The following is an 11,476-nucleotide window of genomic DNA, read 5'->3' on the forward strand; positions in this document are numbered from 1 at the left end:
AATCCTTATACTTCTCTTTCCTAATGATTTCCTACACCACCAAATCCAATTTTATCTCCTATCCACTTAATACAACCCATTTTCTTATCACAGAAGCGTATGTACAACAATTCAGCAAAGGTGCCTTTGAAGCTAATCATTATGCATCCACTTCTAATGCTCTCCCATGACACCTGAGCTGATATAATTATCATTCTAAGGCATGCATTGACAGAAACCACGTTCACCACCATTAAATACAAATAGTCCAATGGACCCGACGATGAATTCAGATAAAAATGATTCACATTAAGAATTCAAAACCAAGTATTAAATATAATTCCCATCGAATTTTAAAATTTCTCGTACAATAGCTATTGACATTAATGTTTGAAGAGGGGAGGGGGTAGCCTTGAATATGAAATTGAAGAAAAATAGAATAAAGAAGCAACACAATCTCTCCAGCTACATTCTATTCAGCAACATGGTTGAAAGATGCATGGAAAGGATGGAAATAAACACCCACTGTCTGCCGACCACCAGCTCCAAAGACCCATCATCTCTATCACAGTGACACCAGCGGGCATCACAAATCACAGCAGAATGAAAGGCTAATATTACATCAAGATCAAAGTACAACCCTCTTTCAATAATCCATTTCCCACATCAACCCGACCTTGAGTTCACTTGACACACGACACGAAAAGCCAACTAACAGAAAATGTAACTCACCATTAAATGACTTGTAAATTTAGAAGCACTTCCTGTGGACAATGGATGGACCCGACTCATCATACTCACCCTTGGAAATCCACATCTGATGCGAAAGGTAAAGCAAGAATGTCAGTCTTGGACAAGCAACAACTTAGAATAAAGGAAAGCATGAGCCAAATATGAGCAAAAATATTTCACCTGCTGGAAGGTGCTGAGTGATGCCAAGATAGATCCTCCGATCCAGACACTGTACTTTCTCTCTGGTGGTGCAACAACCTTGATCTTCATGCTGCTTGGGGCAAGAGCAGTGATCTCCTTGCTCATACGGTCTGCAATACCAGGGAACATGGTTGAACCACCACTGAGCACAATGTTACCGTAGAGATCCTTCCTGATATCCACATCACACTTCATGATAGAGTTGTAGGTAGTTTCATGGATTCCAGCAGCTTCCATTCCAATGAGAGATGGCTGGAAGAGGACTTCTGGACAACGGAATCTCTCAGCTCCGATAGTAATTACTTGTCCATCAGGCAATTCATAGTTCTTCTCAACAGAAGAGCTGCTCTTGGCAGTCTCCAGTTCCTGCTCATAGTCCAGGGCAACATAAGCAAGCTTCTCCTTCATGTCACGGACAATTTCCCGTTCAGCAGTGGTGGTGAACATATAACCTCTCTCAGTAAGAATCTTCATCAGAGAATCAGTGAGATCACGACCAGCAAGGTCTAGACGGAGGATGGCATGAGGAAGGGCATACCCTTCATAGATTGGCACAGTGTGAGAAACACCATCACCGGAATCCAGCACAATACCTGTCCCAATGTCTCGGCTTCATTATGAATGATCTATAAAGTGAGAAATTCAAGGACATTTCTATTTTAACAAACCTGTTGTACGACCACTGGCATACAAAGAAAGAACTGCCTGGATGGCAACATACATGGCAGGTACATTGAAGGTCTCAAACATGATCTGAGTCATCTTTTCTCTGTTGGCCTTGGGGTTGAGAGGTGCTTCCGTGAGAAGAACAGGGTGCTCCTCAGGAGCAACACGGAGCTCATTGTAGAATGTATGATGCCAGATCTTTTCCATATCATCCCAGTTGCTGACGATCCCATGCTCAATGGGATATTTCAAAGTAAGAATACCTCTTTTGGATTGTGCTTCATCTCCTACATAGGCATCCTTCTGACCCATCCCAACCATGACACCAGTGTGTCGGGGTCGACCAACAATACTGGGAAAAACAGCCCTGGGAGCATCATCACCAGCAAAACCAGCCTGCATGATCAACAAAATCACTTAAACTGCAATAAAATAGCACAAAAATCTTCATGATGAAATACACAATGATGGAGAATATAACTCAGGTTTACTGATGATCTAACCTTCACCATTCCAGTTCCATTGTCACAGACGAGGGGTTGAATATCCTCAGCATCGGCCATCTTTTACAATACTACAAATAGCAAAATCATTTGTCAAGCGGGATTCTATGCCCCATCAAATAATCTAAACAAGTCAAATTAAAGTCTTCAACAAATAAAGTTCTATTTTCTCTGAATGAAAAAAGAAAAATAGAATACTCAAGTCAGCATTACTTTCTTCAGAAATAGAAAACTACGCAGTTGAAAAACCAATGGCGGCAGTCAGTTCAAATCATAGACACATTAATTTCAGGAATATTTAATCGAGCTACACTATGGCTCGATGGACAACATAATGAATCAATTAGAAATAAAGATCAAGATCCATATCAAAATAATATTAAATTTACACAACGGCAGCATTAATCTTCAATGAGAACAAATTGGAAGAAGATCCATATCAAAATAATATTAAATTTACACAACGGCAGCATTAATCTTCAATGAGAACAAATTGGAAGAAGATCCATATCAAAATAAAGGCAAAACGAAAATCTCACAAGATCTTTAGAGAAATCTCAAATGAAATAAAGCATATCAAGCTAACTAGCAAAGATCCAGATACAAAGAGAAGCAGAATAAGCTAAATCTAACTCTCTAAAACTCTATAGAAACCTCTAGAATTCTAGATCTCAATTCCACCATCCGCAAAACACCAAAATCCACAGATCGGTTTGGTCAAAGTAAAATATAAACGAAAGAAAAAAGCTTTACCTGAATAAGAAAAGAACGAAAGGAGGAGGTTCAGAGACGTAGAGACAGAGTTGAAGAAGCGAGAACACGACGATGCTTTTATCCTTTTTCCCTCTGCTCCTGCTGCAGTGGAGGTGAAGACCGAAATAGAGAGTGATGGAAGCCAAAGGAAAGAGAGATTTATAATAGAATCATAAATGAGAGAAGAAAATAAATTAATAAATAGTTTGAATTTATTTTTTTACTACGGCTAGGAAAAAGTATATAATGACTCTTAAATTCATATAATATACATTTTTTTATTTTTAAGTAATTCATCAAGTTAGTAAAAATAGATAAAAATATCCATTATTATTGTATCGTTATGCTTGCTTAATTAGTGTATATACAAGGGTTAAATTACTAACTAGAGCAATAACTCTTATATTGAGGAATTTTTTTATTGTTGAAGTTAATTTTTAATTTTTACAATTGTTTTTAGATTAAGGTTTAAAAATTTTTAATTTAATCTTTAAATTTGACGATTATTCTCATATTTCAAGTCCTAATGCAAGATTAATTGTCAAATTTAGAAATTAATTTAGATAAAAAAAAGTTAAATCTCGATGTGAAAATAATTGTTAAATTTAAGCGGAAAAAATGATTTAACCTTATATATAATATAAACATCATAATCATTTAACTATTAATTATATTATGGATTGGAATGGGGTAACATAATTCGAACCTATGTTAAATAAGTGTACAAAAAAAAACTTTAATTACTGCTTCATTTAAGTCAAGACATAACTGGCACTATATTAAAAATACAATTTTTTTGGATGTATTCGTGAAAATATTGTTAGTTTATATATAATGATTTTTTTAAAATGTCTTTTAAAATATTAATGGGAAAAATTATATTATTATTTTTATAATGATTTAATTAACCTTCAAAATATTTTAAAAACATGTTGAACGAAAACAATTTTAGAAACACTTGTAAAAAAATAATATAATAATAAAAATTAAATTAAAAAGGAGAATTGGAAAATTTTGAAATGCAAATGAAATTGGGAGGAAATTAATATATGCTGTTTTGTTAATTGATTAATACATGCTGTTGGTATCTAAATAAAGTGAAGTGTGGGAAGGAATCATTGCAACCACCACAGTAATTGGAAAAGATAGGGTGAGCTGGCTGACACGTAACCTTTTCTAAGTTTTCCTTTTAATGTCCCTTAGGCCTTACCCCATGGCCCATGTTCTTCGCCTTGGGATTTTGATCTACTCCCAACTGTTGGAGTAAACCTCATGTTATTATTATTGTTAGTAATTGTTGTGCTATAATATTTGCTCTCCGTTGTTTTAGGGTCGGGATTTTATTTTATTTATAAATTTATATGATTTTAATTTTGTATTATCATAAAAAAATTATTTAATCTTTTGTGTGAGAAATTAATCCAAATAATTAACCATGGTAATAATTCTATTAAAAGTTAAATTATGAATTTAAATCAAATTATCTATACTATCATATATATAAAAGAAAGTCATGGCTAAATTTTAGTTCTAATCCTTTTACATTTTTGAAATTATATAAAAATTGATAAAATTTAATTTTAATCTTTATATTTTGTTCGGATCTGATATTTAATCTATATATTTTAATTTTGACATAATTTGGTAGTTCAACTTTTATAATGTTTTTAGCTAATCTAAATTTTTTTTATTTCGATTAAAATGCTGATGTGAATTTTTAAGAATTGTTAACAATGTTAATATTCTCTGTTAAATTCAGATTCATTATAATATCTTTATTTTTTATTACATGAATATCAAGTGAGTGTTTTATTTTTATTTCTAAATGTCACACTAGAAAATTTAACATAAAAACTTTAAGAATGTTAACAAATGAACCTAAATTTATAAATTTGAAAAGTAGATGAACTAAATTCTTAAAAATATTAGTATAATGATTAAATTCTAAATATACGAAGAGTATAAGATCTTTGAGCATATTATAACTTTTAAATTTTTACTTTATAGTTTAGTTAAAAAAATAGATAATTAACTCAATGTAACTCATTATAAAGCGTGGATAAGAATCATACTAGTAATTTATTTATTATATTTATAATTTTAAAAGTATTGTTCTTAAAATAAAATTTTCTTAATAAACTTTTTGCAAACAAGAACGACAATACGATTTTTTCTGAAAGGAATATTATCATTTTAAAATATTATAATTTTCACAATTAAAAATAAACTAATACTTTAATTTTGAAAAATAGTTTACAATAAAAAGTAAAATGGTTAAGAATTATCTAAAAGTAAATAATATAAAAAGGGGATCAAAATAAAAATATTAGAATAAATTGCATTAAAAATGATGAAAATTGCGCAGCACGTTCTCACTAGAGGTGTTCATGGGCCGATCTGGGCTCAACTAAAAAATTCAAGCCCATTTACCAGGCCTGGGATTGGCCCGGTCCAAAAGTGGGCCTAAAATTTTGCCCAAGCCTGACTTGGATAAAAATGTTAAAACTCAGGCCCGACCCGACTCGTATTAATTTTTATATTATTTTTATATAACTTTTAAATATATATAATACATCAAAAATACTAAAAACATCAAAATAAATATTTGCCAACAAATTTAAAATAAAATTTAAAAAATATGTAAACTTAAATAACGGCTAATTTACTAAAAAAGTTTATTTCTAAAATTATTTACAGAAATGGGCCAATTTTTTTATTATTTACCGGAAAGGTCCAAATTCCCTGAAAGCGCGTCCATGTCAGTGCGAAGTCAGGGGCTGTGTTAGCAAAACGCGTCCTTAGGGGAGTATTTGGTCCACATCAGCACAAAGCGCTTCCTTGAAGACACGCTTTGTGCTGACGTGGACAAACGCTCCCCCAGGGACGTGTTTTTCCCCGCTTCAATGACAAAAAGAAAAAAACTATAAAAGGCCCCTTTTCATTTTTTCACACAAAAGTCATCTCATAATTCTCTCTAAATTCTCTCCAAATTCTCTCAAATTTCTTTCAAATTTTCTCAAAGCTTTCTTTAATTTTTGCAAAAAAGCTCTGTTTAAATTTTTTTGAATTAGTTTTTTTTAATTAAAAAATATTCGATTGTGTTAGCAATGGCCAGAGAATTAATTCGTCTCGATAATAGACACATCTCCGTTAATCAAATGAAAATGGTAAGTGATAATTTTAATTAATTTTTCAATACTATTTAATATTTTTTTCATTTATGAAATTTTAATTAAATTTTAATTTATAATTACCTGCGGGACACGGGTTTTTGGCACGTGGCCATGATAGGCCAGGGGTGCAAGTTTGACTCGAAACTAATCAGTACGTTGATAGAGAGGTGGAGACCCGAGACGCACACTTCCCATCTTACATGTGAAGAGTGTACTATCACTCTAGAAGACGTGCAATTGAAATTGGGATTGCCGATAGATGGGTACGCAGTCACCAGGTCCCTCAATCTGCTGATTGGGAAGCTGTATGCTACGAGCTTTTAGGTGCTATTTCGGATAATATTAACGGAGGTCTGATTGAGATGGGTTGGTTACGAGACACATTCCCGGACCTGGATAATGATTTGACTGAATTAGAAAGAATATGATATGCTCGGGCATACATTCTTAAGATGATTAAAGGTTATCTGATGTCGGACTTGTCACGAAATCGTGTACATCTGAGATGGCTGCTGGAACTTGTTGATTTTAGAGCAACTGGTAAATTTAGTTAAGGGTCTGCCGTGTTAGCAACATTGTACCAGGAGATGTGGGGGGCGACGCGATCGAATAAAACCAAAATCGGAGGTTGTCTATCACTACTGCAATCATGGGCACGGTTTCGCTTTCCATTTTTACGTCCTCGAGTGAACCACCAATATACATTCCCACTGATAACAAGGTAAATTTTATATTAGATTTTATAATTATTACATATATTTATAATATAATTGTATGCTAAAAATTTATTTAATTAGGTGGAACCATTCGGCGAGTTATGTTGGAATACCCACCTCCCTTGAAGATATACGGCTTCTATTAGACCAACGGTTAGAAGTACAAGTAAGTATTAAATAAAATATATATAGATAATAAAATAGTCGTTTCGTATTTAGTATTTAGTATTATGTATATAACTAATATTTTTATCATGTTCATATAGTTTCAATGAACACCATACAAGGATCCGGCAATTCAGGCAGTAATTCCGGATGAATTTTTCAAAATCCGAACATTTGGCATGTGAAGGTCTCATTGGTCAACTATGCTATCGTAGAGATGCACCAGTCAAATAGAGTATTACGGCAATTTAGATTCCGACAAACGATTCCCGTGGCACCTAAAGTGCTCGATGATGAGCACAAAGTCGACTTACGGCTATTGAATACGGATTGGCCGAGATACTGGTCAGAATATATCAAAATGTGGGAAAATCAGTATGATTATATACCTACTCGGGAATCGATCATCGTTCCTAAGTTAGTGTGTGTGCCGGAATACATGACATGGTTTAGGATCCATGCTGTCGGAAGAGGAGAGGCGACGGCAAATTCGTGTCCAAAGGGAACAACGGGGCCTTTTAAATCCAAGAAGAAGGGATGACGACGCAGGCCTATCAATAACGCCCACACAATCACCGGGCCCATCAACAGCACCCATACAGTCATCGAGCCCAACACTTCAACCGATGACACCCATATCACAACCTTTTCAGATTATGCCAAGTGCGTATCCTAGCCTTTATATGTATCCTAACCCTTATATGTTTCCTTTTCCTAGTCCTATGGCATGTTGGAATGCATGGCCAGGTTCATCTCCATTCCCAATTACGCCGAGTCAACCACCGATCAATAGGCATTGTCGCATGAGGGATCGCACGAGGCACCATCAGTGAGCTATTCTTTTTACCAATCTCCATCGCCTTATGAAATTCAAACACCTCCTCCATGGGTGATGCAAACACCTCCGCATTCATTATTTTATCAAAGTGGGTCATCCTCCTAACACCCACAACCAGATCCCTACCGGAGGAAGCACAATCCCACCGGAGCAACACAACCCCCACCGAAAGTTGATCCAATGAGGAATCCAGCTCGTAACCGACAACGACCCCCATGTGACACTGATTCCAACCGGCACCAACATTGATTTTTTTAATATATTTGTACAAAGTTTTTTTATATTGTTTCATTTAATAAAATAAAAGTTTTTTTAATATTTTAATTGTAATTTGCTTTTTATAATTTTAATAAAATAAATGTTCTTTTGAATAAGGTAATATTTTTAATATTTTTAATAAAATATAAATAATGCAAAATAATTTTATTACAACAACTATCAGCTATTCCAATTTGGACATGATCGAGTTGTGTGGCCTGGGTTCCTACACCATCCGCACAACTTCTGTTGGTTCGTTGTTTCTCAGATATCCATATTGTTACGTTTTGGTTTGTGACACAATTCTCTATCTGGTAATAGCTTAAATGGAGCAAGTGATACAGACGGCCACTTATGTTCATCTGAGACCGGTGGGAATACGTGTCTCCACACGTTGTATATGTATTCTATTTTGTACACTTCGTTGACATGGCTTATGGGATCCAGACGGAGATTCTGACAAGCTGCAATTACATGAGCGCATGGATAATGTAGTGCATCAAACGTCCTACAGTCGCAGGTCCTATTTCTCAAGTGTACACGATATTGCCTGCTTATAATACCTTGGTTCAGTCTGTTAAACTCCGTCACACGAAACTATAGGTTGTCGCGGTCATGACATACTGTGTGCATGGTGTTGGCCCGTGCCTTTGCCTTGTTAATTTCTTGCAATACCTTCGCGCACCATACATGGTCTCCCTGCATTTGGCCTTTATAACTCGTAGCTCGCTTTGGAAATAGTGCCACTAAACGAAAATATGTCTCTCATACAACTGATGTTATCAGCAAATGATGTGTTCCTTTTAGACCAAAATTTATGCATTCAGCCAGGTTTGAGGTTAATGACCATATCGTAGGCTACTGTTGTATGCTTGTGCCCACTGTTCGAAAGGTATGTCACAGAGGTAGTCTGCGCCTTCTTCGTTAACTGAACGCAAAACTGCCAACATATCATGAAAACGGTCATTACTTATCTCATACCCTGCCAATATAAGTTGATAACGAAAATTAAATACCACTCTTCTATTCAGAATAAATTGAATATTACAAACGAAATTATATTAATAGAGACTAAATACCCATGTTGGTCACTTGTAGTCGTTTAGTTGTAGATCGATATTACCCATAGTAGTTGGATGCAATGTGCCTTAGGCAATACCAATAGTGTGTGTGATGCCATTGGCTTCCCTGTCGCTCAATTACTGCTAGTATTCCAGTGCCCTGATTCAATATATCGCAGGTATCAGGTTGGGGGAAGACATGCCTTCTTAACCTAGAAAGAAAGAAATCCCAGCCATCAGTTGACTCCCCCGATGTTATTGCAAATGCAATTGGAAGGATTCTCTCACTACCATCTTGTACCATAGCTAGTAATAGCCGATGGGTATATCTACCATACATAAAGGTACCGTCAATTTGTACCAATGGCTTGCAGTATAGAAATGTGTCTCGGCATTGCTTAAAGCTCCAGAACATACGCTTGAACACTTGACATCCACGGAGCAATCGGTCCTTGTAGTACGCAGGTGCCGTTTCAAGGTCTATTATGCAACTTGGGACATATCTCTCCAGCACCTGATGCCACTGCCACACTTTATTATATGAAGCATCTTGCTTACCATGAATCTTTTCCAACGCCTTCTACTTAGCTATCCAAACATTGCGGTAAGAGGGCATGTACCTCAATTGGCTACAAATATTGGAAATTAAGACCGCATTGAAGTCTTGGGATCCATCTTCACCGTCAGTAGTATTAAGCTAGCTAATATATCTGAATCTATCTTGGGATGATCTTGTTAAACACCTGTCAATGAAGTACGTTAAATAATGCAACATTACGTAATAACAGTATTATTCAAAAACCCTAAATACCTAATGATATTGTATCGCCAACACATGTATGTGGACCTTTGTACATTTTTATCTCCTACAAGCCTGGCTTTTTCCTCAACGAGGCCATAATTTTCCATGAACATGTACCATCTTACACTGTACACTTGGCCTTAAACTTATCAGATTTGGAAACCACGTTGTAGTTAACCTCGTTCATGATGCTATGTTGTTTCAATGTACCATATCCTTATTGGAAAACTCCTTACCAACTTCCAATTCACCCGAATCCAATGACGAACTTGTACGGCCATGCCTTCTGTGTGTAGATTTGGAAACTTCAATCCATCATCTTGAGATAGATCGACATTATGCATGTGGGCTGGAAGCGAGTACGCCCTGAATCGTGGATCTTCTTCTTCTTCATCTGAACCCCTTTCAACATCTTCAGGTATGGTTGGAACATACTCCGGTTCAAAAAATAATACAACTTCTGCACCATCGAGGCCGGGCTCTTGAGGTGGATCCACATCAGACTCATCATCCAACCAATCATCATCTGCAATGAATGAGGTCCCTTCATCAGTGGATGTCGTAGGAAGTACATCATCCTTTCTTGTGGACGTTTCATAACGTACCTAATCAAATGTGAATTGCCAACCACTAAAAGTTGATGTCATTCCCTAGTACGTATTTCCAGTATCAAACATCGACCCACCGAGGTGCATGTCCCATCCATCAACGGAGTGTCGTGCAAGGGTTGTGTATTCCATACTGCTACCAAACACGGGCACTTCTATGTTTTGGCACCCACTAACGGAGTGTCGGGCATGGATCGTGTATTCTTCTCGAACAGCAGTAGATGTTGAAGTCGTAAATGCATCATTTGGTGATGAAAATTGTACATATAAGTCAAGATAGGGTGATCCACTAGCAAAATGAGTCTGCACCATTGTCTCCAAGTTACGAGGACCTTTGATGTTGAATAAGTCATATCTCAAGGGATCAACCGAAGCACAAAATTGATACTTAATGCACAAAACTTTCATTAGCGTCATTCCGAAGATTTTACGCCTAATTCTTTTATGAAGTTCTGTCAAATTTATGTTCTGGTTAAAAACCAGTCACGCTGTGCTCTCTGATAAAAAAACAACGCCGTTCTTTGTGTCACGGACCTCACCATCATAGTAAATAACAACACTAATACGTTCACTCATCTTCAGTTTCTATTCTACTTTAGCCTCAATTTCTCTTGCTGTAACTTATGCAACCTGAGAATGAAATTTGACTTATTTAAAGTCTAAGGCCAAATAGGAACTACTGTAGCAAAAGAGCGTCCACGTGGGGCTTTTTTTAGTAATTCTGCTGATAGTGCATCCTGCTTGACGTGTTTTGGACACTATTTGTTCAGAAACGTCTTCTCAAAATTATTTTTTTAGATATTATTGTAGCAAAAGAGCGTCTACGTAGAAGCTTTTTTCAGTAATTTTGCTGATAGTGCATCCTGCTTGAAGTGTTTTGGACACTATTTGTTCAAAAACATCTTCTCAAAATTATTTTTTCAGATACTACTGTAGCAAAAGAGCGTCCACGTAGAAGCTTTTTTCAGTAATTTTACTGACAGTGCATCCTGCTTGAAGCGTTTTGAACACTATTTGTTCA

The 11,476-nt window shown here is 35.8% G+C and overlaps 1 protein-coding gene across 2 annotated transcripts; it reads right to left on the reverse strand.

The window, feature by feature from the left end:
• Positions 1-309: 309 nt before the first annotated feature.
• On the reverse strand, positions 310-3,008 carry LOC107890338 (actin-7-like). 2 transcript variants are annotated; one of them, NM_001399825.1, is made up of 6 exons: positions 2,835-3,008; positions 2,082-2,152; positions 1,581-1,974; positions 892-1,505; positions 712-796; positions 310-541 (listed from the first exon to the last, which is right to left on the reverse strand). In NM_001399825.1, the coding sequence occupies exons 2-5, from the start codon at positions 2,139-2,141 to the stop codon at positions 731-733; spliced, it is 1,134 nt and encodes a 377-aa protein (NP_001386754.1). In that variant the 5' UTR covers positions 2,142-2,152; positions 2,835-3,008; the 3' UTR covers positions 310-541; positions 712-730. The 2 variants fall into 2 exon arrangements, with proteins under 2 accessions (NP_001386754.1, NP_001313698.2); NM_001326769.2 differs by having other exon boundaries at positions 310-796.
• Positions 3,009-11,476: the final 8,468 nt, after the last annotated feature.

Source organism: Gossypium hirsutum, chromosome A11 (assembly GCF_007990345.1).
Source record: "Gossypium hirsutum isolate 1008001.06 chromosome A11, Gossypium_hirsutum_v2.1, whole genome shotgun sequence".
In the NCBI taxonomy this organism is placed as follows: domain Eukaryota; kingdom Viridiplantae; phylum Streptophyta; class Magnoliopsida; order Malvales; family Malvaceae; genus Gossypium; species Gossypium hirsutum.

Excerpts from the sequence above, each read along its gene's own strand:
- LOC107890338 (NM_001399825.1), bottom strand. The coding sequence starts at position 2,141 with ATGGCCGATGCTGAGGATATTCAACCCCTCGTCTGTGACAATGGAACT. Across the intron at positions 1,506-1,580 it reads TGCCAGTGGTCGTACAACAG|GTATTGTGCTGGATTCCGGT; the intron begins GTTTGTTAAAAT and ends ACATTGGGACAG. Across the intron at positions 797-891 it reads CACTCAGCACCTTCCAGCAG|ATGTGGATTTCCAAGGGTGA; the intron begins GTGAAATATTTT and ends CTTTCGCATCAG.